The 18,957-nt window shown below is 40.5% G+C and overlaps 1 protein-coding gene and 1 non-coding gene across 4 annotated transcripts in view; both read right to left on the bottom strand.

Annotated features, from left to right (window-relative positions):
• The window catches only part of LOC142360854 (ras-related protein Rab-10-like), a 65,327-nt gene that overhangs the window by 34,176 nt on the left and 12,194 nt on the right, over nucleotides 1–18,957 (bottom strand). For 2 of the 3 annotated variants that reach the window (XM_075416239.1, XM_075416238.1), the window contains exons 4-5: nucleotides 12,910–12,999; nucleotides 7,165–7,266 (exon numbers count right to left, since the gene is read on the bottom strand). In XM_075416239.1, coding sequence (XP_075272354.1) covers nucleotides 7,165–7,266; nucleotides 12,910–12,999 — 192 coding nt within the window. The remainder of the gene's footprint in view (nucleotides 1–7,164; nucleotides 7,267–12,909; nucleotides 13,000–18,957) is intronic. The other variant, XM_075416240.1, reaches the window with a different exon arrangement.
• Nucleotides 15,910–16,016, bottom strand: LOC142360944 (U6 spliceosomal RNA). Its single transcript, XR_012763548.1, has one exon. It is a non-coding gene; the product is annotated as a U6 spliceosomal RNA (small nuclear RNA).

The following is an 18,957-nucleotide window of genomic DNA, read 5'->3' as shown; positions in this document are numbered from 1 at the left end:
CTGCACACTGCTGGGGGGGCACTGTGAAGCACCTGGGAGGGATCAGAAGGCACGGACAGAGGCAGGAGCAGAGGGCAGGAAAGGTAGCGAGCGTGGTGTCTAAACCTCCTTACGGATGCCGAAGCTGTCACCAATACAATTTTAACACTTATTGTTCAGACTCTAGGGTACTGGAAGACTGTGACTTACTGATTTTAGGAATTATTTGTCGTTAGTCACATCTAAATCATGTATGAGGAAATACAGCATGTGCACTCTTACTTGTTTTTTTTGTTGGAGTGACAAGTACCAACAGACAAAACATTTTTATTACCCTTGAGAGTTCACACAAATTCTAACATGAAACTTCATGACTTCTGATTGGTTTTCATGTTTTACACAGTTGTGTAAGGTGCTTGAGTGCAGGCATTAGCTGTTATGATTCGTGCTAGGTGGAAACAGTATTTGAGAGTCTTCAAGAGTAGGCTATAAATGCAAAGTATGAAGACCTTTTTAAGAAGAGGGAGCAAGGCAGAATCAAAAGTACACAACCATAACCTTGTCATCTCAAGTAACAAGACACAACTCTGGTTTAGAGATAAGATTCTGACGGGGGGGGAAAAAAGTTCTGGAAGATAATGGTACAGTAAGAAATTTAAATTCACTCTGAGACCAAGAAACAACATTGAGCATTGATTATTGTGGACATAATATAAGCAGGTTTTGTTTCACCCCTGCTTTTTCTTCAGAAGAAAAAAATTCAGTTTAAGTTGTAAAAAAGTTCCAGAAAAATCCCTATTTGAACAATTTCACAATTAAGGTTTCACTTAAAGAGGAAACAGGTAATTTGAAAGTGTTGCAGGTGATATCTAACTTCATGCCTTCAGTTAAAGGGGAGAAACCTGCATGATCCTTAAACACTGAAGATGCTTATTTGCAAATATTTTACTACTTAATAGTACGTTTGGTTGGCGAGTAAGCTGTTCATGTATCCTTAGCAAGGATCCTCAGTACTGTCAGTGATTAAGAATGGAGAAACCTATTTGACAATGAAATGGTTCATGTAATCTGTAAAATCATTATCTGATAGAAGTTCATCAACAAATTAGCCAGGACAGAAAGACAAGAACCACCTCTCTACACATAAAGACGAGGTAGGTTTGTTTTAAAAGCCATTTAAAAGTTGAGGACTTTAAGCATCACTTCAGTTTGACAAGACTATTGCATCAAGCAAATAAGGGCCTGGGATTCATTTAAGCAAATGTGCCATACACACCTGTAAAAAGCACACACTCATAACCTGAAGAGCTACTAGGAGCCCTGCCTACAGTGCGGAAGGAATGCCCAAGCCCACGTAGTGCTCAGCTTCAGTCCTGCCCTGGAAGAGGTGGGACACCCTCCTCTCCCGAAATCACAGCAGGGAGCTATGCAAACCTCTCCCCCTTGGGAGAACCAGGCGGGCAGCATTCCTTCTTCAGGGCTCCCTGAACACTAACGCTTCCAGCTCACGTTTCAGCTCGGCCTGTTGGAACTCACTCCCCCACAAGCTAGCCAACAAACAGCGGAAAATTGTGAAAAGGTGGGAAGAACCAAAATGGGACCAAGAAGCTCAGATTTCCACTTCAGCATCTTGGGCAAAGTGGGGGTTTGGAAAATACCGCCAGAGACACAGATGCTGCTCTGTCCTCCAGTGATTTCAGGAAGACGTTGAAACCTCCTGCTATCAAATAGTAGTTTTTCCTATTAAATAGCACAGTAGACATGTCTCACCTAACAGGCAGACAGCTGTTTAAACTGGCTTTAAGCTCTCTGCTAATCAGTGGAGAAAGGCAGACGGGATGAACTGCTCTCTGCAGCCGGCTGTCTTTCCTCGCCAGCTCTAAGCAGAGTTAGGATCACTGGCATGCAATAGATACCCAACTTCTAGACATGGGAATTGTGATGAGATGGCTGAGATGCCAAATGTTTTTTGCCCTTTTTTTTTTTTTAAATACTATCAGGGAAAGATAGCTAAGCTGGTATACAAAGGGAAATAACATCAAAAAATAAAGGAAGCTCTTTGAATGGATTCTAATGGAGCAAATTTCTAAATCTTAGTTAAGATCTGATGCCCGTTCCTTGCAGGAAAACTCATCAGATTAGCAGTGTCATACCAAGTTGGATTCACCTACTCTGGCACCACTTCTTGGCAGGGAAAGCGGTCACTGGGGGGACAGGGACAGGAGCAGGAGAGGACATGGGGTCAGGCACAGCAGGATCTAACTGCTGCAGAACACCCTCCTCAAGAAATGGGGATGAAGTCCTCGCTCCCAAAGCCTGCTGTTCCACAATGTCTAAAAGGTCTAACCCACTGACAAAGTGTGGGTCTCTATCTCCCTCTTCTGTTAATACCACGTAGACTAACAATGTTGTACTGCAATTAGTTATTTCACAAACTTGCTAAGACAGCTGTGCTGGTACTCTAAGGTTCCTCAACCCTACAGATCGTCTATGTAAGGATTAATATAGTCACAGCTCAGAAACCCTATTTAAGAGAGCAATCCGGCTTAAAAGTCAAGGTCTTGCAGAAGCAGCAAGTGTCAGAACTAAGTCAAGTGTGTAACATTCCTTTGGTCTCCCCGAGTTCAATTTATTTAACTGCAATCATATGAAACCATATAGGCTGAGATATGGAGTCCTCTATAACAATCAATGGAGAAAGGCACCTCATAATAATCAATCAATGGAGAAAGGCACCTCCAGAACACAATTTTATCCTAAAAACATGCAACAGAGATGATTCAAGACAACCACACCAGACCAGCCACGTAAATTTTGGCTGGCTAAGGTTGCATGCTAAGATGAATCTCCTCCCCTATACTCAAACATTATGATTAAGTTTTGATTTACATGACCTAATTATATGCTACTGTTTCCAGAAGTGTATCTGGCTCATTCAATGTCCAGAACAGACTGTTTTTTTTTTTTAATTAAACAAGATAGTGCAGTAAAATTATGCCCTACATTGCCCCAGCACTAAGTGAGTTGGTACCATTTATCCTCTTTGCTTTAATCTCTGTACCTTGGTTCCCATGTGTGCAAGGCTGAATATACTACCTAATGTTACTAAGAAGGTTATGGAGATAAAAATCTAAAATAGATCTCAAATACAGCATTACAAGCATTATGAAAAACCTCACGAAGAAATTAATATTCTGTGGTCAGTACAAGATAAATAAAGGGCAAATAAAGCCTGGGGCTCCATGCGTGACTAAGGATAATAAAGAAACACTGATTGTGCACTGCTGGAGACACAGGAATCTTTTGGACAAACTAACAATTCGATGAACCTTGGCAATAATGAAATTCGATTTCCTATGGATTTGGGTCTTGCAGTGAATTAAACTGGATATCCACGATGCAACAGTCTCTCTGTATACTCATCTCTGTCCATGTTCATACAATACTGTACAAACTAACGCTGGAGATCTTCCTTCTGCAGACTACTCTGCCTCTCGTCCACCCAGCACCTTATTTTCAAGGAACTCCTCGGAGTTTAATTATCTTTTAGTTTGACCTGTCAAATTTGTTGCAAATCAGCTAGCAAGTTCTAAAGGTACTTTAGGAACAAAGGAACTGGACACACAGTGTAATCTCAAAAATCTTGTTGCCATAGGAGAGGAAGGTAAAGAGATCAAGGAAGGACAGAATTGATGCCTGCTACTTCTGAATGTTCATCTCAAATGACATCCAGCTGTTACACATTAAAGGTTACTCTCAACAGCACACGGAAAGTTCTTCAAGGGATTTTGACTGTTCTCTGCTCAGCAGATATATGCTTATTTAATATTACATTAAAATAATCTTCGTAGCCAATCACTCTTGGGAGGCAGGCAGAACCTAAGTTTTGGTTAGTTTTTTAGCAGTCTTGAGAAAAGGGCAAAACTTTTTTTTTTCTTTTTGTTGAATACAGTTTCCCTCTTTCTGCTCCTAGTTTAGAAAAATACCAACCACCACACCCACAAAGACAGAAATACAAAGGCTTGTATTATTTTTTTAAAAAGCCAGTTGTGAAGAGTACTGCTCGTCAGTCATGAAGCCAAACAACACAAAAGTGCAAATTCTAGCTGCATTCTGGGTGGTATTTTTTGGTTTTAGTTGTTATTTGAGGACTGACTCACAAGTACAAATAGTTCACTGGCAACCGGAAGCATTGCTAAGGAACAGCTGCCGTCTACTAATAAACAGGTTTAGGCATATCTGAGACTTGTAACAATTGTGAACTAACAAAATACTGTTGTTATTTGTCAACATGTCTAAGCAAACCTCTGGAATAAGCTGTGTCATCAACATTCATTTCCACTGCAGCCTTTCAAATACCATCAAATCAGTTGTTATTAACAGATTGGTTCGAAACTCAGGAGTTCTCAAAAATATGGCATGACTCCTTAGCTGTTGCCAATGTAAGCTGTCAAATAACACCTGTTAATGAGACTATCCACGTAAATCAGAGCTGTAGGACCGAGACTCAACATAGAACGGCTGAGATCATAAATAGCTGAAAGGTCAAGCAGCGCTTTACTTATCTGAACTGCTGGGATGCAAAAGTCTTCTCTCCCCCTTAAGCCCACTACAAGTAAAACCACAAAAGAAGAGACAGAAAAATGCATCACAAAATAATGACAACACAAACTTGCTTTTTTTTTTTTGTGACACATTTTAACGTTTTTTTTTCAGCTCTCCACTGATCCACGACTTGTTCTAAATTTCAAGAGAATCAAGAACCTCATTACTTCTGTAAGAGCTCTGTAACTCTGGACATTGATCTTTCCCATCTACAGGAGCATTTTCTGTAAATTTAGTTAATAAAGAAATGTCTGTAGTAGATGGTGAACAGGAGCGTATATAAAAAATCCTAGATTTCCTCAGATTAACACAGCCTACTGCAATGCATCTGAAAATGGTCTACTGCCCGCCAGCCTGCCCTGCCTATCTATCTTACTTCTGAACGACCTGCACATACTTCCCCAAAGCATGGCCATAATAGACTTTTCTAGGTAGTTCCTCAAAACGAGTCTCCTCTGTGGGACTGGTAAAGCAATGACATGCTTCCAGTGAAGCATCTCATCAGTCTGGGACAAGTGGTCCTATTGCAGAAGTAAGGGAGGCCTCATATCCTGCTACCTCAGACATCGGTGTCTTGGGCCAAAACACTGTGCGAAGAAGCTGTATCTCCTTTTTACATGCAGCAAGTACATATTTTACCACTACAGAATTGATGTACGATTGAAGTGATCTCAGATTGGCATTTATCATGTCATTTTTCACAGCTACTAGTCACACTTCCTACTGCATTTTCCCTTCACCAAAATTTCATCAGTTAGAGGAAGTTAAGATTCAAGTACTACATTCAGATTTCACAGTTTTGTGAACAAGCAAAACATTTTGTCGAACCTGAAAACCATGATGAAACTGTATAGTAGATTTATTTTTTTTTACTGTGAACTCTTTCTTATCAGGCCAGTGGCAAAACCAATTGGGCTAAGAAGTCCTTGTTTAAATGAACAACTGCATTTCAATAAAAATGGCAAATTATACACCAAAGTAATGGTACGTGATGCCCCATCACGGATTGCAAACATTTCTAGATAAGGTGAAACATTACTACAGACAAACTTGACAAATTCTGATGGACGTATTTTCCCAACACACATATATACATGCAGAATGGACAAACTGTCTTCTCAAGCAGTTCTAATTAAAGCCATACAGCAGTGTAACATTTTCATCATGGTCTGAATTTGTTTGTATGTCCACAATACAAACCCCATGAATCTTCATGAAGATGAGTAGGAATACTAAAGTTCCACTTACAGTAAAACAAGTGCAGGCAATATTGAAGTAAGAAATATCCAAACATCATGTCTGCACACTGCAGAGAATTCTCTCGGATCTTACCCAAATGCACTGTGCAGAAATGCTCACTTCATTTGTCTTTGTAGCAGTTATGATCATAGCTATTGTTCTGTCATTTTCATGCTTCATACTGTTTCATGTCTATTTACAGTAGACAAGGTCTTTTGCATTTATAAGAAAATCAGTTATCTTATTTGAGACTTTTTGCCAACTATTCAAGGGCCTTCCATTATCCTCCCGTTCTAAATGATATTTGTCTGGTGAATTGCTGAGCTTCATTTTCACGCTAAAGGAATCAAAAGCTTTATTTTTTTCTTTCCCCCCCCCCCCCCCCCAAATAACAGCTTGTATTACTGTGCAGTACAACAGGACCTTGATTTAGCAGCAGTCCAACCCTGAGCTATTATTCTGACCATTCCCTACGGCTACTTAATCAAAACACTGCAACTTGTGACTTTGTCAGTAATTTTGCTCATTTATCTTTATTATGACTTCAAGAGTACTCGGAATGGAAGGTTAGTTTTGTATAACTAATATTGGTGATGAATGGAAATGATAACGCATTGCATGAAGAGCATCCATTAATGTCTAAAATAATATTCTACTGTCTAAAAATAAATTGTGAGGCAAAACATTTTCAGAGCTAGTTAACAATAATTCAGTCCTGCAAAAGTACTGCAACTCTGAGGAGTAAGGACTTTTAAGCCAACATACTCGAGGTAGTTAGAGATGCTGACTCTGACAGCTACAATATTGATTCTACCACTAATTAACTCAAATCTTCAGGTCCTAATAACTTCAAAAGCACTAGCATAAATCATCTAAACAAACAGCTATGAACTTTGGATAAAACATTCCATTGCCAAACACAAAAGGTCTGCTCATTCCATCAGCATGCAACATCCTCACAGTGCGCATATTCTGCAGAAACCTACAGGAAAAAGGAATCTTCCTGGCACAAAAGTGGAACTAGTTTACAGCTGTTAACCTCTCCCTTGAAGAAAAGTGTGTGAAGGAAAGCCACAAATGCAGTTTTCCTGCATTTCCACCTTCTCTCTGAACTGTATTTTACCTGCTCCCCTCTTCTGTTGTTCTGTTCTCCCACAACTCTCTCCCCCACGCTCCTCCTCTGTATGTCTACAGCTACAGGATCCCTCCAAAACACTAACTCCATTACACAAAAACAGCACTGGCTGTGCTTCACCAAACCTCTTCTGCATTTACAACCTTGTTTACCCAATCTGTCAAGAAAACTCTCCTGTTTTCTTTCTACTCAGAAAAGGAGCCTACCTTTTCCAGTATTTCCTTAGTCAAGACTGAGAATGCATCCTCAATGTTCACATTATCTTTTGCACTGGTTTCAAAAAAGGGTATTCCATGTTCCCAAGCAAGCTGAAAAACAAATGCAGGCAATGGGATGAACAGTCTTTAAGAAAAAAACACTTCCTAACACTAATAGCAAGAGATACGGAGGTGTTCTGACAGCTTTTAACACGCTATATAAACACTGATTAAGTAAATGTCAGCTCATTAAAGTGCTCTATATTCATCCTCAGTTTATAAATTTCAGGTAACTCTTAAAACATTCTTCTTAAATTTTTGCATTTTTAAACCAGCTTTTTAAACTTATCTTTACTTGTAAAGAAGAAGAATAAACTCTGGTGGGTCTGTTCTCAATGTTTTGATTTATTTGGAAAATGAACTGTCTCCTAGGCAATTATTTAGAGGAAACTAATGGAGTGCCTGTAGAAAAGTATTGACAAAAATGTGACAAAAACTGTAGAAAAAGAGGCATGATGAAATATAAAAAAAGAGAAGCTCCTTTTTACCAGAGAGAGAGAAGCAGATATAACAGACAACCAAAGAACAGGTATGCATGTGAAAATGTATTATGGCAACAGGAGAAAAGAGAAAATACTTAGAAGAAAAGGGTAGCATAGACTTTACATTGGTTGATTTTATTTAATTTCCCTTACAGACAACTTAGAGGTATGTTAGCAGGAGGAACAAAAAAACACAACAAAATTCTTAGCTTTTTAAGGTTGTAAACTTTTTCTAATTTATACAGTAAAATGCATGAAGAAAAAGAACAGTTGCACTGTTGCCTCCCAAGGGAGTGGGCCATCAAGGTGGGACTAATATCTGCCAGAAATACATAGTGGGAGAGCCTATGTATTCCCTTTGCATTGGATCCCTTCTTGGTGCACATCTGGAGAAGATAATCCCAGGCAAAGCAAACACCCTACTGCTTATAATGCCTAGAAAATCCTATAATTACCACTTAATAATTTATTTTGAAGGCTCTCCATTAGGATAAAAAGTCTAATGCTGGCAGTTATGTTTGCTTTCAATGAGCTCTACAAGTAACAAATCCATGCTTTACAAAAATTCCAAAATCAAGCATGAAGGTACAGGAATCGGACTTCAAAGTTTCAGTCAAAATACGATAAAGATTATATCAAAGGTAGGAAAAAAAGTAAGCAGAATGGTTTATTTTCCAAAATTCCACAAGAAAATGTAATTTTGAAAATAAAGATGAGATCTGGACTGCTTCTTAAGACAGACTGCTTCATAAGCGATTCTAAAACTCCAGCTGACTGTTATGAACTGTTTTCGGTACTGCAGCAACTTGTTAGGGAAAGTTGAGATCATTTAACTATTGGCAAGTGTCAATGCTAAACAATGATGCATAATGGTTCATAAAGAGAAATACAGGCAATAAAAAATACTGGGCTAATAAAGTGGAGAAGACTGGTTTGCAGTTTATAAAGTACACAGAATCTAATATTAAAAACTCCTTTTTCCTTTCTTGTGTCATGTAACAGATTCCTAGAGGCTGCCTATGTACAAACTCTGATGAACACAAACCATTTTAATCACAGAAATCATCTGGAAAGATAAGCCCACTTGAAATGGGACTACTGCCCACACGATATGGGGTCAGCCATAGCTTTGCCTACCCGAGTCTTGACATCCACAAACAATGGAGATTCTATAACGTTTATGGGATGCTTTTCCATGGCTACATCACCCTTCTAGTGCAACTGGTTCTCCTTATCTCCAGCCTGAACCTCCCAAGCCAGGACTTGTGTCTGCTGCCCCTTGCTTTATCATCTGTCTCTACTGAGAAGTCTATTTCTGTCATCCTCTAACTACAGTTCCAGTGCTGTAGACCAGTAACTGCTTCTTAGCCTCCTCTTTACCCAGCTCCCTCAGTTCCCTTCATGGATTACTGCTACTAGACCCCAATCATCTTTGTAGCTGTCTGCTGGACCCTCTACAGTTTCTCAACACCCTTCTCGAAACAGAAAAGCCAAAGCTGGACACAATATTCCATGTAGCCTTGACAGCACTAAGGAGGGGGGGGTAACAATCTCCCCAGATCTACCATCCATTATCCTTCTAATGTAGCCCAGAATGCTTTTAAGCAATGAGAGAACACTGTTGACTTATATTCAAGCTGGTGTTCATCGCCACCCGATGGTCCTTTGCAGCAGCTCTGTGACTCACATACGGGATTATTCCACCCCTGATGTAAACCTCTGCACTTCTTACTGAATTTCATGATGCTTCTGTTGGACCAGTTCTCAAGTTTATGAAGGTTCCACAGAACTGGTGTTCTCCCATTCGGTGTGCCAGTCACACCCCTTAACCTCACGCCACACCCTTGCATCATCAGCCAGACTGCTGGTGAAGCTGTTGAACAATGTGAGCCCCGCTACACACCCCTGATACACTCTGCTTGTTACTGGCTACCAAAAAGCCACACAGCCTTCGACTGCCACCCCTTGCCTCTGGCAGTCCAGCCGATTTCCAGTCCACCTAATGGTTCACTCATCCAGCCCACATTTCCTAGCTTCCAAGTGAGGATGCCATGGAAGAGGGTGACAAAAGCCTTACTAAATTCAAGACATATCACAACCACCACTATTTGCTTGTCCACACAGTTATTTCCTGGCATCACAGAAGGCAATCAGGGTGGTGAAGCACAATTTTCCCTCTGTTGACTATTCCAGATTATCTTTTTGTCCTTGGAAAAGGATTTGATGACAACATGCTCCATGATCCTTCCACTGACTGAAGCAAGGCTGACTGACTACAGTTCTCTGAACCCTCTTCCTTGCCTTTTTTAAAGACAAGCGTCATGCTGGCATCTTTCTAGTTAGCAGGGATCTCTCCCAACTACCATGATTTTTCAGAGTTGACTGACAGCGGCCTCAATCACAGTGACCAGCTCTTTCAGCATAATTCAATGAACTTCATTATGTTTATGGATGCATCCAACTGTCGTAAGCAGTTTCTAACCCAATGTTTTCCCACTGCTGGCTGACCTGCTCCTTCCCAAACCATGCCAGTACATGCAGAGGTCTGGCAGCAAGCTCCGTCTATGAAGACCAATGAAAAATAAAAATAAAATAAAATAAAATTTAAAAAACCTTTGAGTATTTCAGCCTTCTCAGTATCCTGTTACTACATTGCTTACTACACCTATCAATGCACCCCCATTTTCTCTGTATATGCACAATATTGTTCAAAGAAGATTAATGTATGTATTACTCCAATTCATCTTGCATACTGGTAAGCATTCAGGCAAGCAAATCCTCTGAAATTGTAGCTAGATGGAAAAAAACCAAACAGGCCAGTGTTAAAGCAGTTGGAAGTATGAACACAGCTTTGGCTACTCCCTCTCACAGAGAAACTGGAAAGGCACATTCAAAAAATTGCTGTGTTTTTTTTTTGCCTTTGAGAGCATCTTGAAGAGATCCATAAATAAAATACCTAAATATATTTACAAACCTGTGGGAATTATGCTACTGGGAAATGTTATTTTATATTATCCTTGAGAACAGTTTGGACATCTTCAGTGAAATAAGCTCCTCTCTTATTTACAATAACAAAATAAGTAATGCCAGTATCTCTTCCAAAGTGAAATTTAATTCCAACTGTTCATTTCTTTTAACTCAAAATATACTACTTCCTATCAAAGCACTGCTATGATTTCTTAGTGTTGAATCAGAGAGATGCGTCTAAAATGTTCCTAGAACTGTGCAGAATGTTCTTTTTTTCATTTGTATTGTACCTGTAAAATCAGCTTTGAAGTCAGGCACATGAAGACAGCAAAAGAAAAAAAAAGAAGAATATTTTACTTGGCTCTTTCTGTTAGAAAGATTTGAAAAGAGAAAAATGACCACATTCTACCAAGTCTTATAAACTTCAACCGTTTAATTTTCAGAAAAAAATAAGATAATGGGGGAGGGGGGGAAGAATGGAGGAGCCAAAGTGAATAAAAAGCTATTAATACAAGAAAAAAACTTCATAATGTCAAAATTAAATAGATCGATTTCTGAGTGATCAAAACTATATAATTACAAAAGAAAACAAAACTAAAACAAAAAAAATTTCTCAGTATTAAATTAGTCTATAAAGTGGCATATGATGGCCACTCAGTTATGACAGATTGTTATAGAAATGCCAACATACATGGTAGGATTCCCAGGCATTCTAGGGGGCCTTCTCTGCAAGACTCTGAACACAACAATACTTACAGCTTACACTCACAGGGTAATATGAAATACGTAAGTATGAATTATTATGTGGCAGAGCTAGTATGAAACTGGTTTCCCCTCTTAAGAAGAGTATTTTCTTCCTTGGAATGACAGAACAATATTAGCTCGCTCTCTGCTCACAGAATCTTTCTCCAGCTGGTTCAGTCAGATTCCTCAGCATTTGTAAATCGCATTAAAAGAATAATATAGCTGATGAGTTGCCTTGCCTCAAAACACAAGAGAAATCTAGAAAGCAGACTCATTGGTGAGGAGGTAATGATTTGTTTCTGAAAAAAATACTACATTATGAGAAATTTTGATTGCAAGGTTAAGTACACAGAAGTCAGAAAATGTCACAGTTAATACCATATGCAAAACCCTACTACTGCCCTCTTGTGCACATGCATCCAGTAACTCTATTTAGATTTCTGACAGTGTATTCCCTAAGTAAGAGTATGTATGTATTTTTCAGCAACCCTATTCCTTATACACAGATATTGCACATTAACATGTCAAGTGTCTCACATACAAACAGTGAACTTCCAAGAGTTTCTATTCGTAGTGCTGTTGAAAGGTGATGCTGCTTTTTAAAGTTCCCTAATCTCGGACTATATAACTGGGAAGAAGTTATCAGTGTTCTTTTCTTCAAACATAAGACATCCTGCCTGACTCACCATGCCTGAAAGCACGCTAGAAGGGCTCATTCCAAGTTCCAAGCAACAGATGCATACGGTTTGCAGTTACAGAATTTACTCATATATAGGACACGCTCTCCTGTGACATTTAGTCATTAGCACAGTTTCTTCTGCCATAGCATGGCTCCTGGATTTCCTCACTGGTTCTCAGTGAGAGTAATCTGCCACTGCCTTTAAAACAGCGCTCCCCACTTAACACCAGTTCTTCCCCTACACGTGGTCAGCAGGTGTAAACTATATTGTAGTCTCAGTTGTCTGACACATACACAGTTAGACCTAGGGGAGCTGGATCTTCCCTAAATGCATCTGTCTGGTATTATTTAGGGCTGTTCACAGACAGCGCAGACAACTGTGCACAGGCTGCCAGAATAATTCTTTATAGTCACGCTGTAGCAAAAAAAAATAATTCATGGGTGGTACCAGAAAAATTATTCAGAATGTATTATGCGTTACATCTTAGTATTCCACATCAAAACAGTATGCTGAAAATGCAAACTCTAGAACTAATTTTCATTCAAAATATAAGATTTCTATTGTAACACCTAAAACTTTTAAAGTACATTTTAACATTTAAAATAAAAATCAGTATTCTAAAGAGACCAGCTAGGAGCTACTTACTGTATTTCTACTCGTATGTTAAAACAAAAACCACACTCCAGAACTGCATAACCATTCTCCTGGAGCAACTCCTAACAGAATTTCTGGAATTCAAGAGCTTTTTACCATTTTCAGTGTAACAGCTCACAGTCACATACAAAATACACAGGAGAACCCAAAGAAAGTACCAGTGATACCTTTTCTCCTGTCTGTTTTGGAACTACACGTTCTGACTCCTTATCACACTTGTTGCCCAACAGTATTACGTCCACTTCATCACCTGCTTTCTAAAAGAGAACCAGCATTAATAAGTGTCAAGTAAGAAAAAAACAAACAACAAAAGCCCTTCACCTTCAGCTCACACTAACCTTCAACACTTTATTTCCTTCAAAGTAAAGGCTAAATTCTGTCCTGACCTTTTCATATGTGGAAGTATTTTCCACCCATTACAGCGATTTGGAGGAAAACAGCAAGACTGCAAAGAGGAGAAAAAAGCCACTTAGAAGTGCAGGGCATAATTCCCAACCCCTTTCATAAGGTATAAAGTGTATGATCCATGACCACCATCTTCTGATGAATGCTCCATCTTAAGGCTTTAAAAGGACTGGAAATGCCCTGAATTCACAGACGCTGCCCTCCCTAAAGTAACGGGCTCATGGATTAGCGTATGAGTCAGTCTACATCCAACACTCACAAGTAAAAAGGAAGGAATTTGCTGCACCTGAAAGAGCATCTCCCTGCTCTTCACTTTTGCACACAGACAGTAGAATTACATTCAAAGTGTTCAAACTCGACATAAAAGTTTGATTATTCCAAGACACCTCGAAGAAGGCAATAGATTTTTAATAAAGTAAAATTTTAAAACCTCATTGATTTCAAAAGGAAGAAAAATGCAGCTTTTTGACCTTGTATCATCCTTTGTTCCACTAATCCAGTTACATACATGATGACTGTGAAATGCACTGTGTGCTTTACATCAGTGTTATTTTAAGATAAGCCATTGTAACTATACATGACTGGAATAACGACAAGGAAAGAGAACAGTTCTGAAACAGCATGTGGAATTTGAAAAATGACATTTGTTGTGAAAATTACAATATTTAAAACCACTTTCCGTGCTTAAATGGAGGAAGCTGAGGGTCTCTATCTAGAGACAATTAAAGCCAACGTGGTCTGATCCCGTGGCTTATATTCTGAAAGTACGTGCTCACACAGCTTCTCTGATGACTCAGAAGCCTGGTCGCAGTCTGCAGATCTCTCTACAAGGATGTTGATGAAATATCTGACCTCTAACAAAGTCTTAGTTTTTACAGCTTTGCCATAGGACAACAGCAGGCACAATCCTCCTCCCCAGAGCTCACGCACATGCACATGGACACGTCTCTCCCTTCACAGAAATGCAAAGAAAAACCTCTGTTCATTAAGGGATGAGAGAATAATTATTTTTAGCCTACTCGCACTTCTACAACTGAGTTGCCTCATTTCAATCCACTCTCATTTTAGAGTCGGCTAATCTCATTTCATACCCACAGCTGATGTTCAAAATAATGTACTATTAAAATGAAGTAAGCTCAAGATAAAGAGTACAAAGTACAGACCTAAAATAATGAATCAACCTAACCTGGACTCATAAACCAAAATGTTGGCTGTTTCAGAATGCACTGGAGCGTCATTCATTAAGGTCAATGGCTCTCCTACATACAATCACATGCATCAGTTCCTAAAATAGGGTAAATAGACAATTCAATCTCATCATTTAATCAACTTTTTATTTGGAAGAAGACTGCACGTAGCTGAAGATTCTACAAGTGACATTTGACTTTACTCTGAGGTAAAAAGGCAAAGGCAAATACCTGTGTACTGTATGTACAAAACCATGAAATTCATCCTGTAACTTTATTTCTGTACAAACAGCACAAATTTTTGCAGTAGGCATGGTCTTTCCAACCAGCTTCAAACAATAACAAAATTTAAAGGAGGTTAGAGGTACCAGGCCTTTCAGTAAGTATTTATCAGTATTACCAATTACTAAGTATTCATTTCAGCAAATAACTGTTATTTCTACATCAGTATATTGTAATAATGAATTTTCACTTTGACTGGATCCTCCACCAAAGCACTGACAGTATTGCTTTTTTAACAATGGTATATTGCAGTTTCTTGCTTTTAGAAAACTAAAGACTATACACCAAAATGACATCCATTTTACATTCTGAAAACTGATTACATAGATGAAGTCTTAAAAAATTAAGTCAATACGACTAGGCAGAAGTTTGACCATATGCTCAGTTGGCAGAGGTACACTGATTTGAATTGGCCAAAAATACGGCCCTTCAGTGCTTCCAAAAGCTCACTGTGTGAGCTTCATCCTCTTTTATTTATAGCTCAGGAATAAGCTTTCCAAATGCAAAATCTATAGCTAAAAAGAGGGTGGTTATTTTACAGTTGTTATGATGCTATTATGCAAGTCAGCACTGACTAAGCTAATAGAGTCAGGAAACATTTTTTTCCCATGTCATGGAAAAATACTGTTAAATATGTCATCAATTTCACCAAGGCAAAAAGAAAATTGTCTTTTTTCTGAGAAAGAAAAACAGTGGTTTGCTTTGGTATCACAAAAAAAATCCAAATTTTTGGTTCACTCTCTGTTCAGTTTTTCTGTTTTAACATTTCAAAGTTCACGCTACTGAAACTCAAAATAAAAATAATCTGAACTTGGAGAAAACCTAGCCTTTTTTTTTTTTCTTAAAACACCAAGAAAAAAATATCAGCACTGCATTTCTCTCTGAAAGTGCCTGAGGACTGGAGAAAGGCCAATGTCACTCCAATCTTCAAAAAGGGCAAGAAGGAGGACCCAGGGAACTACAGGCTGGTCAGCCTCACCTCCATCCGGGGAAAGATGATGGAGCAGCTCATCCTGGAGGTCATCAACAAGCAAGTGGAGGAAAAGGTTATCACAGAATCACAGAATGGTAGGGGTTGGAAGGGACCTCTGTGGATCATCTAGTCCAATCCCCCTGCCGAAGCAGGGTCACCTACAGCAGGCTGCACAGGATCTTGTCCAGGCGGGTCTTGAATATCTCCAGAGAAGGAGACTCCACAACCTCCCTGGGTAGCCTGTTCCAGTGCTCCGTTACCCTCTGAGGGAAGAAGATCTTCCTCATGTTCAGACGGAACTTACTATGCTTCAGTTTCAAAAAAATATGGAACGCTTCACAAATTTGCGTGTTATCCTTTCGCAGGGGCCATGCTAATCTTCTCTGTATCGTTCCAATTTTAGTATATGTGCTGCCGAAGGGAGCAGGAGTAGTCAGCATGGATTCACCAAGGGGAAATCATGCCTTACCAATCTGATAGCTTTCTACGATGGCATGACTGGCTGGGTAGATAGGGGGAGAGCCGTGCATATTGTCTGCCTCGACTTCTGCAAGGCTTTCGACACGGTCTCCCATAACATCCTCCTAGGGAAGCTCAGGAAGTGTGGGCTGGATGAGTGGTCGGTGAATTGGATTGAGAACTGGCTGAATGGCAGAACTCAGAGGGTTGTCATCAGCGGCGCTGAGTCTAGTTGGAGGCTGGTAACAAGTGGTGTTCCCCAGGGGTCAGTACTTGGCCCAGTCTTGTTTAACTTCTTCATCAATGACCTGGATGAAGAGTTAGAATGTACCCTCAGCAAGTTTGCTGATGACACCAAACTGGGAAGAGTGGTAGATACACCAGAAGGCTGTGCTGCCATTCAGTGAGACCTGGATAGGCTGGAAAGCTGGGCAGGGAGGAACCTGATGAGGTTCAACAAGGGCAAGTGCAGGGTCCTTCACCTGGGGAGGAACAACCCCATGCATCACTACAGGCTTGGGGTGGTCCTGCTAGAGAGCAGCTCTGTGGAGAGGGACCTGGGAGTGCTGGTGGACGACAGGTTAACCATGAGCCAGCAGTGTGCCCTGGCTGCCAAGAAAGCCAATGGGATCCTGGGGTGCATCAAGAAGAGTGTGGCCAGCAGGTCAAGGGAGGTTCTCCTTCCCCTCTATACTGCCCTGGTGAGGCCTCATCTGTAGTACTCTGTCCAGTTCTGGGCTCCCCACTTCAAGAAAGAGGAGGAGCTGCTGGAGAGAGTCCAGCGAAGGGCTACGAGGATGGTGAGGGGACTGGAGCATCTCTCCTATGAGGAGAGGCTGAGAGAGCTGGGCTTGTTCAGCCTGAAGAAGAGAAGGCTGCGAGGGGTCCTAATATATCCTTACAAATATCTCAAGGGTGAGTGTCAGCAGGATGGGGCCAAGCTCTTTTCAGTGGTGTCCAGTGACAGGACAAGAGGCAATGGGCACAAACGGAAGCAGAGGAAGTTCCGTCTGAACATGAGGAAGAACTTCTTCCCTCTGAGGGTGACAGAGCACTGGAACAGGCTGCCCAGGGAGGTTGTGGAGTCTCCTTCTCTGGAGATGTTCAAGACCTGCCTGGACAGCCTGCTGTAGGTGACCCTGCTTTGGCAGGAGGGCTGGACTAGATGACCCACAGAGGTCCCTTCCAACCCCTACCATTCTGTGATTCTCTCAAAAAAATTGAGCCAAGAGATTTATTGAGACTGACCAGGTTTTATGAAGCGTTCTACAGAGCTTGGAGTCATCGGGTTTTGGCAAAAGGGTTTTCCCCCACTGGACTCCCTAGCAGCCAGAGCTGGCAGTGCGGGCGCCAGGCTGCCTGGACCAGTGGCCAGAGGAGGAAGCAGGGTCAGAGCCGTGGACACAGCAGTGCCACAGGCTGGACCAGGCACACCGGACTGCCGTACCACAGGACCACAGCACGCTTTAGCAGCCTGCTCTGAGAGCAGCCACCCAGCCTGCCCTTTGCTACTCACTGCACCACTCCACCTCCACTTAGCCTCTGCACCCAACCACGTCAATACCCAGCTCACTGCCTAACCGTGTGGCTATTAACAAAAATCAAAAATGTAAAAGGGAAAATATCTTGCTCATCCCTTTTGTATGTAATTTGGGTTTTTTTTCCAAGCGTTAAGTCTTTTTTACTTCAGTTGTTCTCATTTTGCAGGGAAACTATTTCACAGGGGTGCTGTGAATTCATGTGAGTATCAGAAGTAGCACAGGCAGCACCTTTACTGAATGAGAACTACGTCACATTTGTACTTACAGGTTATTGGAAGAAAATATCGCTTCACTTTCTAAATTGTGAGCACAGATCCTACCATGTATGGCTGGCCTCAGCCTCCCCTGCAGCAAACTGACCGTGACTCCCCAAAAGTTGTCCAGACCCCTTGTTGTATAAAGCTATCTATCCCATGAGAGATCGTAGAGAATCACCACCTTGTCCCTCCACCACATGTCCTGGGCTGCCTGATTTCAGGACTCACCGATTACAGTTTGACAAGGGAAGTTTGTTTGTAGGTCCAAACAGTAAAATCAAGAACCCACACCTGATAAACACACTACGGTAATACTTCGTTAATTTGCATTAATATATTTTTTCATATCTGAAGAGGTCACATGGCAAGATGAAGGCAGAGCTTGGGAAGGCCATAAAGCTGGGGAGTTTCCTCTTCCTACTCACTAGAAACTTACCCTTTGTATTAATGAAGAGTAATTTATTTGGAATGCATTGTCTTCACAGTGTCTCTGACAGCATCACAGGGGCAGTGTTCACATGTCGATTCCTGTACATGTCTCTTTCCCTATACTTTTCTAAGTGCCACCTTGTGACCTCAGTTACAAATGCCTAGTTTTCAGGACTTCAGTGGAAATAAACAAATGATAGAATTTGTCTATTAGAAAACTTAGACATGATTAGATATAAACCAATTTATCCTGAAACCAGTCTGGGATTAGAGACAAACCAATTTAGTAAATTGACAAGAACAAGAACTTTCAGTTCTAATCAGAGCCATAACAACAAACCCACCCAATGAACCAGAACAATTCGATCCTTTTGACATCAATCTTTCCTATCTGAGGAAGAAAAACTCAGAAGAGTTTGAAGTCAAACTTATTTACATTTGTACAGCAGTTTGCTGTGCTGCTTGTAACTATGATGCAGAAACACTAATAGACAGTCCAGTATCCCAACTCTCAGATGCATCAAATGAACAGAACCCAAAAAGGCCACTACGCAAAAATGGCAGCAACCCAACACACACATTTCACATCCTGGTTGACGGGTCACCTCTTCAGGTAGTACAAATAGAGATCTAATGTATTTCAAGAACACTAAATTATGTCACCAAGACTTGCTACTGCATG

This window comes from Opisthocomus hoazin, chromosome 3 (genome assembly GCF_030867145.1).
Source record: "Opisthocomus hoazin isolate bOpiHoa1 chromosome 3, bOpiHoa1.hap1, whole genome shotgun sequence".
Taxonomy (NCBI): domain Eukaryota; kingdom Metazoa; phylum Chordata; class Aves; order Opisthocomiformes; family Opisthocomidae; genus Opisthocomus; species Opisthocomus hoazin.
Note: the sequence above shows the minus strand (reverse complement) of the source record. Positions and strands in the feature narration are given on the sequence as shown.